Consider the following 22,084-nt stretch of genomic DNA (forward strand, 5'->3'; position numbering starts at 1 on the left):
ACCAATTATCCTGTGCACTCATTAGGTTTCCAAAGGTGCATGGCACGGTGTAAAGGAATGTATGACTACACACAGATCTGCTATAAATCTTAAAGTAATAAAACATGAACAAATATGCAGTGTTTCTAAATACTGAACAGAAGCCCTAAATGTATACAATTCTAGACAAACTTGTGATGTTCTGTAATTTGGAGGAATGCATACACACACATACAGTATATAGAGACATAAAATAAATTGTGTATTTTCTACATAATTATTTTATATGGATGCGGCCTATCTATTCAGTCTGTCATCTTATTGATTTAACTCTGTGAACACCGACCCTCCCCCCCACCCCCCCACCCCAAAAAACACACAAAATGGCAAAATCCATTACATTAACACATGCACCCAAGATTTACAACACTATGCCTTAATAACAAAGACACTTGTGCAGTTTGTAATAAACATTTTTATTTTAAACTGTGCAATTAATTCATATTTGGACATTTAATAACAGTTTTAGAACATTTTGGCTTTTTAATATTAAATTTTTTTTGGCATGAGCTTCGGAGTATTACAGTCAACATTCACCTGAAGACAACTAGACTGTAAACATTTTTGTAGATATATATATATATATATATATATATATATATAAAAAAAAAAGCTTAAAAAAACATCAATACTTTACAAAAAAAAAAAAAAAAGTGCCATGCATTTTTACTCAGCAATGGGAAGGACAGAGCTGATCCCCTGAGTGAAATTGAATAATAAAATAATGCAGCTCCACCTTCCACTGTTGAGGAAGTCAACACGGCCTGTAACAGGAACATGGCAGCTGAAGTCAAGAGAAGCCAGAACACCTGAGATTATCTTAATGCCAAACTGGCCCCTCCACTTCATCCCCCACCCCCCTTTTTTAATTCACATCTTAAAAGTAACAGTAACACATTTTAATGTTGAAAACAAACCCAAAAGGAGCGGGATTAAATTCTCTCTCTCCCCCGCTTAACACTGGCTGTATGTAATGTCTGCATTCAATGATATATCACCTGCCAATTTTCTTTTTACAAACTTCAGCTGGAATGAGGATAGTTCAATCTATTCATTAAAAACAGAAAATACAATTTTTATAGGCCACATCGCATCCAGGCGACACCGTTCATGCGATGATGGGAATGCCCAACCAAATCTTATTCATGTGCCAGTGAGCTTCACAAGAACATGACAAACACTGCTCAGTTTACAGACATGACTATACATCACTATGTAATCAAGTGTCATTTCACAACAGTGTAATTAAACCTAAACAGTGTTTTAAACGCTTGAGGACGCTTGAGACACAAACTTTTACTACCACTTTCAGTTTTAAAATGGAAGACGCTGTTGCAGGCAGTTGTAAACGATTAACAAATACTGGGAAATGAACCAGCTATATAACAAAACAGGGGAGCCTTGGATGTAAGCACAATTAAACTTACAAGAAAAGACCCGAAGAACATCTTGAATGAATTTTCCTCATTCCAGCAGTGTGAAATGGTGTACAGACTGAAACTGGCAGGACAAAGCATCACAACTACCATCTCACCACAAGGCGGTTTACAATAAACGCTGGTTGTGTATATGCATAACATCACACTAGCCAACTAATAATATAATAATTCACAAAACATTTCCAAATACAATAGCAATTCAGACAGTTTAACACAGAATTCCAGATTACTGCTCATATAAAAAGACACATTCTTCGCAGATATACCATTTGCACTGCTTTCTGGGGCCTCCCGTCTGTGTAAAAATCAAAAGATATAGTTGGTACTTTCCTGGGTGGGTAAGTGACTGGACAGCAGTGGTAAGCATTTGCTGTCTATATTTGGCACCCTTGAAATGCCAACGGTTCACTGTCAATTTCTAATTTACTAAGCCCTTGAAAAACCAGTAGTTTCTAAAATTAATGTCAAAGCTTAACTTTTAGAAATTATTATTATTTCATATAAAAGATACCAACTTTCATCTCGATTCTCAGTCTAGGAATTTCCCCCATATTCAGGTCACATTATAGCACTAAAATAAATCATTTTAAAAAAAAAAGACACAATGCATGCAAAATTCCACAAACTATAGAAATCTGAATCCAATATGCAAAGGTAACATTAGGGAATCTTTGGTATGTATCGTTTGCTTTTTTAAAAGAAAGAAAAGTAACTGGATTGTGAAACTTTCTATACAAAAGCATATCCTTTAGGTATTAGAAGACCTTAGAAATCTGTCAAACAGCAGAATGAGAAATATATATATATTTATAGAATTCTGTATATAATTTGTCACTTACAATAAATCCTGTTATCACCACAGACATCTCAAAGGAAATTCATTTTCAAAAGGACTGTTTGGTTAGGTATTATTGCTCAATTTATAAAAGCATCTACAGTCCCAACATATTTGGTAAATAATGAGGTCATATCTATGTCCACAGGGTCACGTTGTACTGAAAGCAGTGTCTTAGCCGAACCTCAGGAATCATGGTTTATTTGATCTTTGGTCTAGCAAGATGATTACTCATCATATTATTCCATGGAAGAGCTAAAAAATATAAATCAACCGATAAAGCAAACAACTCTTTGGATAATAGCGTCTGCCACCATTACATATTGAACGATTTCTTCTAGAAAATATGACACTCATCTGAAAGACAAGTGCTAAACTGATGGGATAATCCTATTCTAGAAGGATACAATTACTTTTAGAATAAAAAACTACAAGGGAGTACTCAGTAGAACTATGAAGCCGACAAAAATAGATCTTTGGAGACAAAAACGCGAGTTCCGTTTTCTCGTTTTGGAGTTCTCAGCAATTCTTATTCATTTATATTTCACTACCTTTTGTTAAGAGTTCATTTCTATAACTCAGTTTGGTTAGGAACTACTGTTTTGATTCAAGTACATTTTTGGTATTTAATTATTCTAAAGTCTCTTAACATTACAGGTAGTTTTAAAGCTTTAAAAACATTGTTTACCGAATTCATCAGTACACAAATATACATTGTTAGTAGCTACCCTATCAAAAATAATTAATTTAGACCTAAAAAAAAAAACAAAAAAAAAACACTAATAATAATAATAATAATAATAATAATAATAATAAAGCCGGAGTCTTACGTCAAAGTGACAGGGAAAGGTAATTGGTTTAAGGTTCACGTCACAAAGCTGTGAACAATTACTGGCACGTAATTCTAGTGAAACAGTTGCATCCCTTTAGATTGCCGGTAACTATATCCTACAATAATAAGTTCTACAAAGATACCCTGTCAGTTTGCCACATACAAAAAAAAAAATAATAATAATTCCATGGCAATTCAAATGTAATACACATTGTTCCCTGAGTTTAGGAAGAGTAATACTACACAATACATTTAGAAGGAGGTAGTATAAAAACAGGGATTGTAAGGGAAACTTACCATATCGTAACCAAAATTAACAGTATTCCTAAAGCTCAGACATTTTTTTCCCCAAAATAAACCAATTAAATAAATTATAAAAAAGTACCGTAATTTAGTAATGGAAACTGTAAAGATACTACAACAAAGTAAATCAAAAAAGTGTGTCTGGCAAGGAAATATTAAGATGTATGGCTTTTAAAATGAATGCAACCCTGCCTAGCAAAGTCATTTTGCAGAGGAAGATGGAAGCGTTCATCCTGATAGAAGTTTCATATAGCATCAAAGAAAACTGAATGTAAATAGGTGTGAGTTTGTGTGAACTCATACATACAGGTCAGTTTTAAAAGTAAATACTTCACTTACATTGGTTTTCTTGTTTAAAAAAAAAAAAAATCTAAGCTTTAAGCAAATATTTTTGCACCTTACAATCCCTTACTTCAGAATGGGAAAAGGAGCATAAGCAAAACACACACACTATTTATAGCAACAACAAAAAAAGAAATATTGCTACGAGGAAGTAATAGCTGTTACGTAACTGAGGTCACCTATTACGTAACTTAGGTCAAAGTAATTGTTAAATAGTTGGCGTTTACCACAAGGTAAACTGAGGTAGACATTTAGCAAAAGGGGTTTTTCACTGGATCCCTCTTGCTCCAGTGATATACTCTTTAAATAAAGTCAGAAATGTAACAGTCCTTTTTCACATTTGACACTTTTGTAACATTCAAGGTGGGTGAGTTAAACAAAACAACAAAATATATATTTATATAAAAAAAAGAAACATTCACAAATAAAAAGTAGCTCAAAAAAGATTGGCGCCCGATGAGGTTTGATCCAGGTTTGTGCCTCAGAATCATTGTCTCCCTGCTCATTGTCCTTTCCAAACAGATGCATAAATGACGCCGATGCCCATGTTCGTTAAAGAGGAAACACGTCTAGAGATGTTGCAAACTGCTCGTTTTGGGGTTGCGAGGAAGCGGATGCCGGGATTTCCATAAAAAAATGAGGTGGACCTGAGCTAGGCTCGTCACAGGCCAGGCCTTCTTCGTTCCCTGTGAAAGGCTCCAGCGAAGGAGCCCTGCTACTGCCAACAGAAGAACGTTGGGTCATTTCCATTTCATCATGAGAGTATCTCCCAGAGTCCCCTGTTTCGTGGCTTCCCTCGCTGTTGTTGGAATGCTCTGTGTCACACATGGGGCCAAACAGAACCTGGAGGGAAGTGGGGGGCTCCTCCTCATAGGTCAGCATGGTATTTCCTGGCTGGTAGGAGCACAGGGTCTGTAGCCTTCTCTGTGCCTATGGAGTAAAATAATAAGATGGCTTAGAACTTCAATTGAATTAAACTAATGCAACCATTTATGGTGTTAACCTGGTTAGGATTTGGAGAACCTGAAGTAGCATATTGCAAGTGGAGGTTCAAAGTATATTTACCCACGAAATTAGACACTAGGAGGGGTGTTTCAATAATTCTGAAAGTAATCTTTCTTTTGCAGCATTTAAACTAAATAACTTTTATTTTGTTAATTTTAACTATATGGTGTGGGCTAATTGAAATAGTATTCTAATGTAATTCAATAAAACAAAAATAAAACAGACAAAATCCTCTTATTTTCAACTGGGGAGGAAGCATGCACCTGTCCAAGCTCCGTCCTCTCTGAACATTCTTACCTGGCCCTTCTTTGCATTCGGTTTATCTTCACAAGTGAAGAATAGCCATTTCTTTTTTGTTGGTTTAAGGTTCACAGGCCCAGCACTGTTAATGATCAGACCAGTCCCACCCTAAAAGATGAAACACCATGCTGGATTATTTTAAAAGCTACTTTAGAGCCAACATTTGGTTTTATTTTGGTAACTTAAAAAAAGGCCCTTAGTTTTATTACATTTTATCTTAGCTTATCTATTTAAAAAGAGATCAACATGCTTTTTGCATACCTTTGTTCAGGGTTCAGTGTCCTTAAACTGATTTTTATCATCTGCTTGCCAAACCGCGGAAGAACCAACTGATCCTAATTGAGGATATTAAGGTAGTGTGCTGTATTGAAAATTATTTACCTTTGCATCAATAAAATTATCTGATACCACTGGCATGAAGGACTCGGCACTCTCTGCTTGGCTTCCGTTAGCCAAAGACACTGAAACTTGGGGGACCTGCCCATTACCCTGCTGGGCCATCTTGCTAGCAGATGATTTCCTATGAAGAACAAACACAGGTTTATTGTATGCATGTTGTTATCATGATATGATATTGCACACATATTAAACCACTACTTAAATTAGTTATTTCAAGTTAAGTACCTGTAACAGACGGAGACTTTAGCAAAGTTAAAAACGTGTATACCTACACTCAACTACTTAAGGACAGTTTCTGGTTTCTAATGAAGTGCCAAGAAACTATGGGGGAAATGTAGTTTAGTCAATGAGGTATCATATTTTAGTATGACTGACTCTGCAGCTTTATGTAGCACCTGCAAAAAGGGAGAAGTGCATCATAAAACATTGAGCATGACTTCATACCTAGCCTTACTCCGGTAGATCAGAATGAGAACGCAGATCATGATACACGTCAGGGCTATGCAAACTCCTACAATGATCCCAGTCATTGATTTCTGGTCCAGATGGTAAAAGCCGTCAGAGTAAGCTGTAGAAATAAAAATAAAAAAATAAATGTGTAACAAGTCAAAGATTTAAAAACGAGAACACCCCCAACCAGGAGAACCTTTAAAGTGTGTTTTACAATTATTGGTTCTGTGCAGTACACTGCCGCTAACATGACAGGGCTTAAAATACAAGAACTTAACCTAAATATAAATAATTTACTGCCACAAGGAGCAAAGGATGAGCTATTGAATTTTAAGCACGTTGGGAAGCAATTTAATTTAAAGTCGTATAGCAACGTGAAAGGGCAGGCCGAGTTAGTCATAAAACAGCGGTCGTGTTCATGTGAGCTGGGTGCCTCTCAGAGGCTGTAGTAATCTTTTCTAGGAACTCCTTTGAGCTCGACATGGAAGATAAAACATTACTGTGTCTCTCTTTTGCAATTTCAACAGCAGTTTTAATTATGAAAGCAGAAGAAACCTGGAATATTTGAAATACATGGTTTCAGGCAGGACAGCTTGTTTGTATTCTAGTCTCCGTGGGATTTGGGACTTGCACAGGAAGATTGTTTTGGAGGTGATGACTGGTACACTGATGATATTTGATCATTTCAAGATTAAAAATAATGATGCCGTCAAACAAGTGGAAGCAAATTGTCTGCTTGAACAATATGCTTCGGTGCACAACAAAAACTGTCCGAGAAAAGAAGGGTGATAAAACATGAACATCGCCAGACAAGAGCACAATTAACGTATTCCAGGTGTCATAGAAAGTAGGTCACCCTGACACCAAGTTTAAAATAGTACATCATAACAAAGCCCCACGCATAGTTTCTTTAAAGTGCTTCACAAAAAATTACCTTCAAAAGCTCAGATTGTTTTACACAGTCCCAGTCTGGACAATACAGCAAGTGCAATTTCATACTGATCTTTTTTTTTTTTATGAAAATGGGTCCCATATGTTAATGCCAACACCATGGGTCTCAGTCTTATTCAGTAGTAGGGCTGAATTCTATTAAGAGATTTTGTACTGTAAGTCTCACAATTCCATATTATTACCTGGAGAGAGAAATCCCTGCTGTACAGGGTCAACCTGGCAAGGCTTTGAACTGAATTCAAGTATGAAGATTACTGCTTCAGGGTTAATTAATATTGAAATAAAATAAAATGCACTGGTCTTCTCTATTTCTAAAAGGAGAGGGAATGAACTTTTAGCACCACGTTTCAACTATCTTCACGCATGGTCACCGTGACGACACGGTTGTTAAAGACAGGATCAGACCGTGAAACATGCTGATAAAATAGCATCTGCCCGCTTACTGACCTCTGGCCTCTGTGCTGCCATCGGAGCGCTTAGGTTTCTGACTGGACTGAATTCCCTTTGACTGGACAGCGAGCTCCACGGCATTAGAAAAAGGCCCATCTCCCACTTCGTTTGATGCCGATATCTTAATGAGGTAGACATTTCCTGGAAGAAGGTTCTCCAGCAAGGCCATGGTTATAGTTCCTGTAAACAAGTCTGGAGTTAATAAAACAGTGCCGGCTGCAAGGGGCTGGTATCAGCAGGGTTGACTGAAGCTCAGGCTTTGTGGAAGAGAGCTAAATATTGAGTTTACCTTCTGTTTTCTCTTCCTTCTAGCAGACCCATGAAGTAAAATCCTAGTATGGAATATACTAATAATAAAAAAAAGTTGCTGGTTGAAAACCAACAGTGAAATGAATGCTATATTTCTCTAAAACTTGTGTTGTACTTGTGTATGTTCATGCTGCAGATATTTGCGATGGTGTAGCATGGTGGTTTAATGAAAGCTAGCATCCACAGACCAAGTCCTCCCTATCCAATTCCTGCCCTGCCTCAAGCCTGTCCTGAACAGAACTGACATCACTGTGTCAGTAATGGGCCAAGATCACCAGAATTCACCAAAACAAGAATGAAAATAAGAATAAAGACTTGTGCAAAATATGCTTGCTGGTAGAGCTGCTAAAACGGTGTAGGTTTCTAATTTCAGCTGCAGTTTTCCTTGGAGGCCCCTTTAATTGCCACAGGATCAATTACCGCCCCATCTCCGACTGCATTTATGCATGGATTTTGATGACAAAATACCCTCTCATTTGGAAGAAGTGCCCACGTAAAAAAAAACAAAAAACAAAAAAAACTTTTGGTTAAATTAGATTTTATTTTAAACTTTAAAAGGAAGACTTGCTATCTATTTCACGTCTTACTCACTGACTCAAGCATGACAACATGTGGAGTCATTCTGTTGTGGAAAGGATCAAGTTTGCTTGACAGGGCCTATTTGTGACCATACTAGTTGGAGTGCCACTAAAGGAATGGGAGGTCAAGTTTCAGTGCCTCTCTCCACAGAGATTTTCAAGCAGTAACTGTCTGTGCGGTTGTCCTGATTTACAGTGGATAGGGCACACAAAGGTTGTGAACCGCCTAACTTTTGACCTCCTCAGGAGGTGGCTAAAAGTAAACTGTGGATGCCTCAAATTGCAGAGAGTCATCTGCAATCAATTATTCCTAGGTTTACATTGCACTGCATTCTGAATTTCAAAAACTTAACTAGGTATTAAAATAACCTGTTTCTACATCTTACTGCACTGCAGAGCCCATTGAATTGATACAAACAGCAGCTGACCTCAATACCGCCATCCAAATGTGAACAGCGCATGCAAGTTTCTGTAGTGCATTTTTAAATCGATTGACTAGTCACCCTGCAACTTACACCGAGAGACTTCAAAAGCTGCCAATTCTAATTAACTTCAATTGCCGTTGTAATCTTTTCCTGAGTGAACTAAATAGGTTACACTTCATGGCACTTTGGAAAACCTAAGTGTTGTCATTCTGTAGCTAACAAAATTACTTTAAAAAAGCGGGTCAATGTGCCAGGTACACATTCATGAAAGCAGTTGTCTTTTCATTAGCGTTTTATAGATTTTCACTAAGTGCAAACTGTTCAGAAAATAATGCTTTACACTGCTTTACCAATACCAATGGTTTTTAAAACAGAATATTGTAGTGAGCTGCAACTGATGAGAATCTCAGTATGCGATACCCACTCACTGGAATGTAACATTCTCCTTAGAGAAATCAAGATGCTCCCAGTTACTGGACCTTTACGAATCACTAAATAAATAAAAACATTACTAGACCTCAGATGTAAAGAAGTTAAGAATCTGTTTCTCATATATTGAGAAATTAAGTATTGACTACCACATTGATTCATCAGTTTGGAGGTAGGCATTTTGACAACAGCTTTCCAACCTGCTTATTCTAGGTTTTGGTTTGGTTGACAAAATTACCTTCTCTTTGAAGCACTTGCCACTCTCCACCAATCCACGCTTTCCTGGAGGCATAAAGGATGGTGTAGCGAGTCACCACTGTATTGGGTTCATCTGGCTGTTTCCAGGATACGAGAGCCGTGTCATCTTCTATCAGAGTCACCTTCACTCCCAATGGGGGGCTAGAGGGAGCTGCAACAAGAAGCCAGGAATAATGAAGATTATAGAAGATATGCCCAAGCACCTCCACATCTGCTATGAAAACCCCAAGCAACATGCCTCTGCAACATAGAACACAAAAAGCCTACCAGCAACTCCATACTCAGATCCACAGTCTTATTAAATGGTCTATCTCTTTGCAGAACCTTTACATACAACCTAACCCAATCCTTTATAAAACGCCTCCACACCTGAGGTTTTCAGCCTTAATCCAGATCCAAATATCTGAAATCAGGCCTCTGGAACTGGAAGACAATTCACTTCCATTTGTTCAGCTGCCTGCTAACCATCTAGGAGATAAGCTCCCCCTGAGGCTTGTGTTTTCCTTTCCTTATCCAGTTGTTAAGATGATCCCCAAGCTTACCTTCTGATAGGGTGGTGTGATAAACCACGGGGCTCCAGGGGCTGGAGAGCTGCTCAACGTGCAGGCGGACTGCAAACTCATACGCGGTGTACGGCTCCAGGTCTTTCACCAGCAGGTGCGGCTCCGATCTGCAGCAGACACAGTTGTAGAGAGTCAGAATATACAAGTGCTCTATTGCTCAGGTTTGCACTAAAGTATCTTTGGTGAAGACTTACTTCCTGCTTATTCTTCTGTAAACTCCACACAGCAAGCAAACCTTGTTGAGATACATTTAAAATGTGTGTTTTTCATAATTATAGTACAAATTAAATGAAATGTGGCTGGTACCCTTATAAAAGGGTACCATGGTTAATTTGCAGGTCTTCCAGTTCTAATATTCTGCATTTCAAAACACTTTAGTACACTTGCCTATAATTCTCCACAATTGCATGCTCTTTACCACTTCTATTTACTATAACTTTGCTATGCTTTTTCCATGGTATATCCCAGTATTTAGATCTGCTTCAGTTTGGATCATTAAAATAGCATCCTTTATTGTGGATTCAGCAACAACAAGAAAACGCTTTCATCTTTCTAAACTGAAGTGAGAATACGACTTACGTCTCAAGGTACAAAACCAGGGAAGCATTCTGCAGGCCTACAGGGTTACAACGAACAGTGTAGTTCACTGGCTGAGTCAGAGTGAAGGCTGGTCTTCCCCAGTGGAGGTAAATGGAGGATGAACTGTTGGCTTTCGCGTAAAGGTGGTGAGGGGGAGGTGGCGGGGGCACCATGCGATCGCGAACCGCTGTAGAAGAAATACAAAAAAAAAAACTTATTGGGATAATAAACACTGACCACACTGCAAATGACAGACTAGGATTTAGGAAGTACATTGTTGGTTTTATTGAATGAAGGCTTTAAAAGACTTGCAGAACAAGCAATACTTTGCCTACAAACTACAGCCCACATATTTGTTGACACTGCAACACATGGAGTCTCTTCCATACTTACACACACATCCTGGGGTGCTGACAGTCTGGTCTGCTTGATATCCTTCACCTGCATAACTGTAGGCCAGCAACTTCACATGGTACTTTTTTCTTGGATCTACAAATATAAACACAGAAGGAAAATGTTAAACAGGATTTCTACACTTCGGTACCTCGGTAAGAATCCTTTAACTTCATTTTTATATTACATTGGCTACTAGATTATAAAAAAAAAAGAATTGAAAAAAGAACACATGCCGAGAGGTATTTATTTCTAATAATTTAACACTCTAGCCAAAGAATACAATTAAACTACAACACAAAAATCTCAATTTCCGTAAACAAACCTTAAAATCACTTTCTGCACTGAAAACCTTACGATATATATTTTATCACTTGATTGGTGTGTGTACAATGATAAACTATTAGAAGAGAAAACAAAACAAGGCAAATTGCACTTAAATTGGTGGGTTTTTTTTCCTACTTTTTCCACCCGTGTTAAGAGATCCATAAAAGCATACATCTGTTTCCTGCTCCCCATTAACAGTTTGATGGGCGCCGATGTCCCCACTGGTATATACATCACAGAAGATGACTGATAGCACCATTCATCATCCTGCCACACAGCTTTTAAAAAAAGACCCCTCCCAGGCCCTCAGTGAATGGACCTTCAGCAGGAATGGTCATTTCATCCTAAAAGCACAGAAAGGACAGGGTCTAATGTCAAAGTTGAATCACCATCTCTAAAGGAAGAGCCACTGCTTGCATGACCCACAACACATGGTACTATTTTTACTCGGGGCAGGGAGAGGGGGGGGGGGGGGGAACACAAAAGTAGTGAAAACATGTAGCCCATTTCCTTAACGATAAGCTGTGACCAAAAGTATCCTTACATCATAATAACCTAATCTTGAGGCAGCACTGAGCACCGTGAGGAATGTCTTGAAACGATTTCAACTTTCAATTGGGTTTGACATTGGTTGGAGGGGAAAAAAAATTCTCTGTTCCTGAAAAGAATTACACTTCGTGCTGTTTAATCTGTGAGCTTCCACGCAGCACAAAATAGAAAAACAATACCACTGTTTAGGGTTAGGATTTTTTTTTTTGACAGTCCTCCTTCAGCATGTATTCATTAAGTAGATCCATGTGATTAAACATGGATTTTTAAAAAGCTGGAATGGCCTTGATAATTAAATGCAGAAACACAATTTTTCCTAATCTTGACCATGCTGCAGTATCTTGTCCAATTCGCATGTAAATCACGGACAAACTATTGATGGCCTGACCACCTGGAGTTCCAGTGGAGCTGGGGGTCCTGCAAGATATCAGAGTGTCAAGCCATCCCAGCAGGAGGTCAATCAGGGGAGGCCTTTGAGCTGTCCAGCAGCTGCCCAGCACACACAGAACCCAGCACCACCACTGAACATCCAGACCTCATGCATCAGGGTCCCTCAAAAAGGTCAGCCCCTGGTTTAGCAGAGCCATTACTACACCAGCGATTTCCTATGGAAATCAATCTTTAAACACTATTCAATTTATTCTGGGAAAAAGAATGACCTTGTAATCTGATGAGGGTTTTTTTTTTTTTTATTATTTACTTGTATACATCTTTCTCTTCATGTGCATTAGCTTATTTTCAGCAAACACAATTAAATATGCCAGGGTTTGTGTGGATATGACCCTTTTATATGGCTGTATGTTTTTCCAATGAGATTAGAGTGAAATTACTGAAGATTCTTACTGGCCCTCTGAGGCCTTTAGGCACAGTACAGAATCTATCAAACTAACGAGATGAGGACTCCCAGGAATTCAAGGGCTCTTGAATATTTTAAAGTATGTCACACTTCATTAAGCGCAATCTCTAACCAGATTTCAGTTACGAAATCACAATCCATACCAGTCCTGATTACACAAATAATTAACCCAGTCTGAACAAAACCTGTATGAATTTATTAACGATTGCTTAACACAATAGTAACTCCATTACTGTGGCCCTCTTTGGTGGTCAAGCAAAACATGGCATTGGAAATCCACTTCCTCACGACAAGCAAACCACTGCTATAGACCTGTTCCAATTCAAGCAACTCTCGCTTTTAATCTGCAGAAACTGGGTGTGCTTAGTTGTTAAATAAAGACTACATGTTGAAATAATAAGATAGGCCTGTCTCTAGAGAATGACATTTGAGAAGGGTACATTCCTTGGAGTTGTAGTGCATGTTAGACTTACATTAAAGTATGGACAGGTATGCAACCTTCTTGTACACCACCCAATTCTTTCTGTGCTTCTTTAAAACAAACTAAGAAAATATATCCTTGTATGAAGTTATGATGTTGTCATGCTTCCATGTTGTTCCAATGGATTCAGGCAGTGTAGTACCAAAAGTGGCCACCAAGCTACGCCCTTCCTTCATTGAAGACATTTATAGATTTTAATAAAATGGCCAAGTTGTAAAGTTCACATTTGACAGATATGGGTTTGTGTCTCAAAGGGCTGACATTTAACCTGCTGGCTATAGGAAACAAGAAGTCTTCAAATCCAAGTCTACACTGCGTGTGAAAACACCCTAGTGTGAAATGATATGCCTGCTATTAAACTGCTCACAGGAGTGAATATGCATGATGCAAACACACAGGAGATGTTTACTACTGAAAAAGGAGTTACTAAAAAATAAAAAATTGATTTGGAGGCCTATTGACAGGCAAATTAAAGTTTATAATTGAGAAATTCAGGTACGTTACAGGTACAAGCTTAAGATATGTATTTTTCTAAAATAAAAAGGTAGTTTTGTTTAACAATTTAAAAATGAAAAAAGTGTAAGTATCTATTTTTTAGGAATGCTGGGAATGGCTTCTTTCAGCTGCTCTGTTTGCCAAGACCTGAAGACCCTGAATGGATCCGGGCTAGGGGCATAAAGGTCAAGGGGGGCAGATATCAGGAGAAAGAATCGGAGGTCACGACCATGGAAAAAAGTGTTTAGGGCCTGCCCTCCCCCTCCTATATATTATTATGAGAAAGAAAGTGATTTGAAAAACAGACCTGCAAGCTCAGAAGAAAGATCACCCAGGAGACTTGGAATCAGATAAAAAGCAAAATCTACTTAAAAAAAAAAAACCTCCACTATGTAGCCTGTGTACACAACTCTGCATTAGTAGTCTGGTTTGAAAAAGTCAGCAAAATATACTGCCATCTTTCTCATAACTACACCTTGCAGCACCTTCTGTGTTCAAAGCCCCATATAGCAGAAAAGGAAATTAGCTGGCCTGCATTTTTCATGAATAATCAAAATCGTCATGAAGGCAATTTGTTTTTGATTAAAATATGAACGAGTCAATACAACAGAATTAAAAGATAAAAACAAAAAAATTCACTCCCAACTAGAATTACTGGATGAAAAAGGGAAACTTTTCTTTTAAAAGACTAAGGAATGCGTCAAGAAGAAACAAGCCTGGACTCTATTTTCAATGGGGGTTTTGTAAAGAAGCAATGAGTGATGAAATTAAATTCAAGGTCTCAGCAAATGCCCGCTGTTCAATCTTCCTTCTGTCTGACTCCGGCCATCCCCATAGGCCTTTGTTTCGCACAGTCCAGCTGAAAGATCATTGGTCTTGCCTTTCCAGGGTGAGTGCTCAGCCCCCAAAGTCCATCCCTTCAGCACAATGGGCTTGCAGTAATTATGCATGCAAGAGGCCTAGAGTATGGGGATGGCGTGACATCTGGGCCACGACCTTTGACATGGAATCTGGGCAAGCTAAATCCTGCTTGAAGCAATAGAAGTACCAGGGGGGAGCTGTGAGGGGAGGGAGTTAAAAATCTCATGAGAAGCAATGAAACTTCTTAAAGCTTACTGCTTCAAAGCTGTTCTAAGTTGCCATTAGCTTCAGTTAAGATACAATCTGCAAAACGAATAATTAGACTGGAAAGTCAGGAACTGGGAAATTAATGCTAGTTTATCACTGGAGCCGAGTGAAGCACAACCTAAATATGCAGTTATTGTTCTTTAATATTTTTATAAAAACGTGGATGAAAAAAAAATCATGCAGTGTTTAGAAGGATACTTTCTACAGCTCACCACAAGACTGGGTTAAAATTGGCTTACTTATGCTTTATGGGAAAAGTAAAAGCACTGTGTTTGAGATTTAATTGTGGGTGCAATGGAATCACTTTAAATGGTGGCCATTGTGCATGTGTGATTCCTATCTTGACATTTCCTGCCAGCTTTAATCTTCTAGCAATAAAGGTGAACGCATCAAGGGTTTTTAAAAACAGCTGTAGTCAAGACCAGTTGGATTTTAGCCTTTAAGCTAACATGATACCAACTCCACCAACTTTAAAAACTAGTTTTCTACTGGAGAAATGTTACGGGTGGCCAGAAGACCACAACATAGCTAGTTTGGCAAACAAAATATCATTTTAAAGCACCCTAATAAACAATGATGATTCATAATAGGATATGCTAATACAATAACCTGTTATAAATGGACAAATGTCAAATAGTGTTTTCCTTATGAAAGGCACATGTTATTACATGTTTCCATTCTGTGGGGGGAAAAAAAAAAACTTGAGTTTCCCTTCAAGTTCTGTGACAGCCTACACATTTCTTAGATATTTTGGGGGGGTTAAATTCTTTCCATTTGTGGTCACCTGATTTTTATGGCCTATTTGCATACCCTGCATTGGTTCAGTGCTTTGCTCTGCCCCCCTGAAGGCCTCAGGCATGAACCTCAGCCATAAATGTCATCTATTTTACTGACCGAAACAGCACCTTTTCAGGGGCAGGCAGGGAGAAAAACTAGCAAGAGAACAAAGTGGAGGAGAGTAGGCTACTTTGGGTTTTGTAACGGATAACCCTTCACCGAATTCCTTCCCCAGAGTCATTAAAATTGTTCTGAAGGGTGTAACTAGTGTTAGTGCCATTGACAAAAACAGTATGTTTGTTAAACAAAAGCATATGCACAGGACTTGTGCAAATATTTAAATATTTAAAATATGTTCAGGGATGCTACATGTATTCCTTCATATATCGTAAAACAGAATGAAAACGGTGCAAATAAAAACACAAAAATTGTGTTCAAAACATAAAGCCTACAAATTCCCCATTTACTTTTCTTTGTCACCAATTCAAAGTTAATAAAATACATTACATTTTTCCTAAACACAATTCTAGTTACAGAAACAGTATACTTAGACCTCTATTAGAGAAGAGGGCTTCCTTCTCCATGGCAGACTTCTTTGTACTTCAGTTGGCATACAAAATGATACATTATTTGATAATGTTTGGATTTGAACACATTCCAAACTGCCTTGAGCACAAAAATACATCGACTACAGCATTTCTCTCACCAGCATTCTGACCTTGTATGTAATGGAGTTAAAAAAAAAAAAAAAAAAACACCACACACCACTATCATCATCCATCAGACTGTTTCGGGGCTGGAGGTTTCTGTAGCATGTACTAGTTTTCTTTGGGCTGTCACAGTTTTACACTATTGTTAGTTTAAACTTCTCGACCAACTAATAACTCACAACTGTCTTTTCTTAGCTTCAAGCAAGACACGTGCATTGTTGGATTGGTTTTTAAAAGGCATTCCACTTTTGTTGCATCATACAAACCTGAATGTGCTACATCCATGATTTCTATTGAAATACGCATTTAGAAACAGTGCAATAATCAATGTGTAATGGTCTGGCCAGCCCTTTTTTAACTAACAAAAAGTGTGGTTGTTATACTTCACGTTGACTGAGGTGGCATCCGATTTCAGGTCTCTTATCAAGATTCCCTGGAAAATTGGATTCTGTGATAAACAAATGACAGCCTTAAATCTGCCAAGAGCTGCTATCTGTTATATTTTTCATGTCTGGAAATACTTGTTCCTTGTTCCTAAGCTACGAAAACCATGTGGTGCTTTAATGTCATATTTGTGACATTACCACCCCACCCCAGATCCACACTAGCAAATTAAATTTTGTCGGCTACCTTTTGAAATAATGCAGGTTTCATTTCTCTTAACGTTCATCATTAAAAGATGCAATCATACTAATGCATGTAGTTTCCTACAGTGTTCAATAAAAAGAAACCAATTGATATAACATAGATGATTTGAAATGTATTTTATCATTGTTTCCCCTTTAAACTGTAAACGCTTGTGCAAATGTAGAATTTCTTTAAACTGGATATGTAGAAACCTTGCATCATAAATGGCTACGGTATTGTTCCTAGGCATGCTTCAGATCTCATTCATGCGTCAAGTAAAAGCATCTTTTGAAAGAGATCCCCTTTGACACATCGAAGCTGTGAAGGACCTCACGCATCAAATAAAGCCTTGCTTACACTGAGAACAAATCAAAGAAAGGTCCAGTGCCTAATGGACAAAGTTAATCTAATTTACTCTGACATGAACCTTCTCTGTAGAGAAAAGTAATAATAAACCAATTACGGTACAAGTAAATTCACTCAAAACCAGCCAAGATATTTTAAATGGTGCTTTTTTTGTTATTCATGTTTATTTACTATTTCAATTAACACTTTTATTGTGTATAGAAGTATAAAATACATTATAATATGTTATATTTCAGTAATGTTGGCAAAAGGAAAGACATTTATTAAATGGTACTTTCGTAACTAACACTTCCAAATATATATATATATATTTTCACCCTATAATCTAGCTATGTAACAGTTAAATTAACTCTAAGACAGCATTTCACATTAAGGAAATACATTTCAAAACTACCGTTTGTCTCAACAGGATATTTGAATGGCAAACTGCAAACCAATAGACTACAAAAATAATCTAATTTTGCTAAAACAATTTGTCTTGCACAAAGGATGCTGGACAGGTCGTGCAGAATCAGTAATCTTGGTTGGTTGCTAGGCAAACCATTCATTAAAATTTTACTCAAATCTACGGTCTTCCCTAAAGTTGTCCTATGACCTATTGAAACCCAGGCTCATCAGAATGCTTTATTAAAGGGACATTTGTCATACTTTGTCACTCTTAAAATCAATATGAAAATATAACCTTGCTACTTTTTATAGCAGCACTGCTAGATCCAGTCCGCTCTGAAACTGCTGAATTGAGATACATGGAGATGTTGTAACTCCACATTGATAAATCACATCCTGTTGTAATTAAACATTATTATGACCTTGGTTTCAAAGTCTAGTCACAAAGCAATTAGAGTGCTTGGACCTTTGCATTTTAAAAAGGTACAATAAATATTTAGCAAGGTAAATCTTCAAAGATTCTGAGGGACGTTTTGACTGCAGGTGCTTTTTCAGTACGATTCAGAAATAGCAATACATTTACTTAAGGCCATTAAAAAAAAAAAAAAAAAAAACGCATTTTCTTTGAATCGTACAGATGACAGGAAACTTTAAAATGGCATATGCATAAAATCTCAGCTCAATAGAATGTACGTAGCACTTTTGTAAGAGTGCAGAAACAGATGATCTATGAAAAAAAAACAACACATTCCCTAGGCTTACCACAAAAAGGCAAGTCCTGGTCATTATGAAGCACATAATCCAATTTAGACAATAATGAAAAGCAACACAAGCTTTGAAAAGCAACATAAGTTTGTCCAAAACGTCACCTTACACATACACTGATGACAGTGTTCTTGAATAATGTGTAGTAGGTCATATTCCAAGTTCAATCATGAATGAGGTGATCTCAGACGTGATGCAATACTTAAACATCCCCTTTAGCAATTGATTATCAATAATTTTAGCACCCAACCTCATATTATCCTATACAGCATAATTCTTTAACAGGGCTTTGTTGCATACACTAATGCAAGTGAACAGTTAAAATAGTCATATCTGCTTGGCTACCAGTTACTGCTATTGGGAGCACAATCTACAAACAGAACATAAACTGAGCATCCTTTTAAATTCTGGGTCTGGGTGCTTCCAAATATTGAAAAAAAAAAAAAAACATTAACAAAGTTTTGAAGAGATTGACTGATTGATTTCATTAACTCCATGCTATAGTAACTGAGTGCATGGCTACCCAAAACAGTGCAACACATGGACAGAAACCTGAGGGCAATATCTCCCTGCAGTAAGTAGTGTAGAGCAAAGACTAAACTCAGGTGAGAAAATAAGTCACCACTAACCTGTTGGAATGTTACTAAGCTGTCAGTCATTAAAGTAACAGATTAGCCATGGGGTTATGAAGAGTATCTTAAACCCAAACCACATAAATCTCTGTCCACTCCAGTCAGCAGCAGTTCAAACATATTCACAGATTCCCTGTAAACAGAGTGTAGTGAGAACATCTGCCAACAAAGGGTCCACTTATTCTGGCCCTTTAGTCATACTTGAACGTAAGAAGAGACCAGGGTCCTAGTAAGATAACCCTCTGCCCCAGGGCTTGATGGAGGAAGAGATTAGACTACAATAAATCATTCAAAACTACTATTAAAAGGATGGTTTAAAAAAAAAAAAAAAAAAACACACACATACACACACAAGTTACAGCAGGTTTCTCTGCCAGTGCAAATGTATAACATTTTTGCTGGAACCAATGTAGCTACACAGTTTATTTTCATATATACACACACACACACAGTGTTGGTATTATAATGTGATAACATTATAATACATTATAGGGCTTTTTGGTCCAGTGGTTAAAGAAAAGGGCTTGTAACCAGGAGGTCCCCGGTTCAAATCCCACCTCAGCCACTGACTCATTGTGTGACCCTGAGCAAGTCACTTAACCTCCTTGTGCTCCGTCTTTCGGGTGAGACGTAGTTGTAAGTGACTCTGCAGCTGATGCATAGTTCACACACCCTAGTCTCTGTAAATCGCCTTGGATAAAGGCGTCTGCTAAATAAACAAATAACATCTATATTGGAGATTTCTCTTAATGCAGAGATACGTTTTAGTATTTATACATTACTCCTTATTAAACTTCCTGATGTACGGTAACAGACTTTTTTTGGGGGGACCAGTTCATGCTATAAAATGCACACACTACCATGTGGCTTGAAAAATGGAAAGACCATTGTCCGTTTATCAACAAACTGAATTGTGTTGACTCTTGACCAATAAATGATCTTGGTATTCAGGACCTAGCACAATAGGTAATAGTGTCCTTTGAAGTGAAGAGCTCCAATTGGTCTCCTCACACACACACACACACACACACACACACACACACAAGTAATAAAACTGCCATAAACCTCCAGAACAAGAACAGCTTTTCCTCTCTTCTAAGACAGACAGTCATATCTCATGTTCTCCAATTTATCAAAGCTGCACAATGAAGGCTGTAAATGCTACTGCAAGTGAGCTGGTCTGTAAAAACAGTTTCTAATATTCAAACAAGTTCTCTTGACTCGAGCATTAAACTGCATGACCTCCCACACTTGCCAATAGCTTGAGGCCTACATTTCCTGAGGAATTAAGGCATTAATAACATAACTAAGAAACATATTGTGAACTTCAGTGACATGAACGCAGACAGGAAACAAGATGCAGTAGTAACTAACATGATGAAGTCAACATAAGCTGTCATCAGCTCCCACTTGAATGAATTACTTTCTCTGGAACCTACAGGCAGAATTGGTTTTGCTGTTACATAATAGTCTAGGAAAACCATGCTTGAGCTACACCGTTCAACTCGTGTCTGGCCCTAATCCATGCATCCTTAGTCTTAACATTCTGAAATGTAAACCATATACTCCATTAAAAAAAAATTAGATTGGCTCAGTGCAACTATACAACCTGATCCATTCACAAATGCAGGTTTCTGAAAGTTTATATACAGTATATACAACCCCTATGTGGCCTAATCTCCGACTCTCCCAGGCCACTGTCCCTCCCTGCTTCCTGACTCAAATATCAGCTGCTGACCACCTGCCTTGGTAGGAATGGACATAGATGGTCAGTTGTCCACTTAGTGGTGTGGAATTTTCAACCCCCCCCCCCCTGAAAAAAAAAGTGTTGGCTTATGGCTTCTTAAACAATAGTTACTGTAAAGTTTTTAGCCACAAACTACATTGTAATTATTACCTCATGAAAATGAAAATAATATTTCATTCATAACCACTGAACAGCCTCCGAGCAGTTTCTTTTAAACAGTACCTACCTAGGCCTCCAATGGTGCGGTGCGAGTCGTGGGCACGCAGCTGAATGGGCATGCTCTCTTGCTGGCTGTCCTCCCAGTAGAACAGTCTGTATCCCTGAATGTTGGCCGTGTTGACTGGAGGGGGCTGCCAACTCACAAGGATGGTCGTACAGTTTAACGGCTCTAAACGCAGCTCTGGAGCCATGGGTACTGTGGGGAATAAGAACACAGGATTTACAAATGCAAGGGACCAAGGAGTCCTGAAGAGAACACTGGGAGGGACTCAAGGTTAACTGTCCATGCTATATCTATGCTTACTGTTTAAATGTACTTTATATCAAATTTGTGTGTCTTTAAAAAGGATCTTCCTAGGTAAACGTACAAGAAAAACCCACAATCAGGTTCTGTGGCGATAAGCTGAAGAAAGTTAATACACCAGATGTTTAACAGATATTACAATGTGCTTGGGAAAGGTGAATGGTGACAGCACTTAAGGGTCATCTGCCCTCTGTTGCTTGCAAAAAGTGTATTCAATGCGAGACCATTATTCAAACCTCCCTCACACAACTTCACCCCCTGTTCCAAAAGGCTGGACTCTGCATTGTGTTTGAGGGCACTCTGGTCTGATTATGGAGATTTCATTCAGGGCTTCTTAAGGGAGACGACACTGCTCTGATCTCAGGTACACCATCTCGCTAGAACTTTCAGAAATAGTATGCATCTCATTCAATAGAAGATTACAGAAGTTATTAAACTGCAACATATCATTTCAAAGCACGACGTAAAGGCCTTGCAAAGTAAATTCTCCAAGGCCCTGAACTGCATTGCTTATAGACATCTGGGACAACAAGCTACTGTTACATGTCTAATACTGTTTAACTAATGGGGAATGTAGTTAGCAATGGCTTACTGTACTGGGAGCAGCCTACTGTCAATACTGAATGTGCAGTACATTTAAAAAAAAAAAAAAACTCTACTATTCAGAAGATGGAATAAATTCAGAATTACAATTTGCAATTAAACATCTGTGTTGGTTTCAAACATATAAAATAACCCCTGAAGGGATTACATAGATAGGAGTCAAGAAATGTGGGAGTGTATAACCCTAGGGAAATTAACATAAAAGGGCAGCAGTGTGGAGTAGTGGTTAGGG

The 22,084-nt window shown here is 38.0% G+C and overlaps 1 protein-coding gene across 1 annotated transcript in view; it reads right to left on the reverse strand.

Moving 5' to 3' along the window:
• Positions 1-439: 439 nt before the first annotated feature.
• prtga (protogenin homolog a (Gallus gallus)) overlaps positions 440-22,084 on the reverse strand; it is a 49,657-nt gene continuing 28,012 nt past the window's right edge. Inside the window, exons 11-20 of the mRNA XM_058998751.1 lie at positions 20,953-21,141; positions 10,880-10,975; positions 10,487-10,673; positions 9,887-10,014; positions 9,325-9,495; positions 7,343-7,525; positions 5,939-6,062; positions 5,477-5,615; positions 5,093-5,203; positions 440-4,720 (exon numbers count right to left, since the gene is read on the reverse strand). Coding sequence (XP_058854734.1) covers positions 4,343-4,720; positions 5,093-5,203; positions 5,477-5,615; positions 5,939-6,062; positions 7,343-7,525; positions 9,325-9,495; positions 9,887-10,014; positions 10,487-10,673; positions 10,880-10,975; positions 20,953-21,141 — 1,706 coding nt within the window. The 3' untranslated portion in view covers positions 440-4,342. The remainder of the gene's footprint in view (positions 4,721-5,092; positions 5,204-5,476; positions 5,616-5,938; positions 6,063-7,342; positions 7,526-9,324; positions 9,496-9,886; positions 10,015-10,486; positions 10,674-10,879; positions 10,976-20,952; positions 21,142-22,084) is intronic.

This window comes from Acipenser ruthenus, chromosome 24 (assembly GCF_902713425.1).
Source record: "Acipenser ruthenus chromosome 24, fAciRut3.2 maternal haplotype, whole genome shotgun sequence".
In the NCBI taxonomy this organism is placed as follows: Eukaryota; Metazoa; Chordata; class Actinopteri; order Acipenseriformes; family Acipenseridae; genus Acipenser; species Acipenser ruthenus.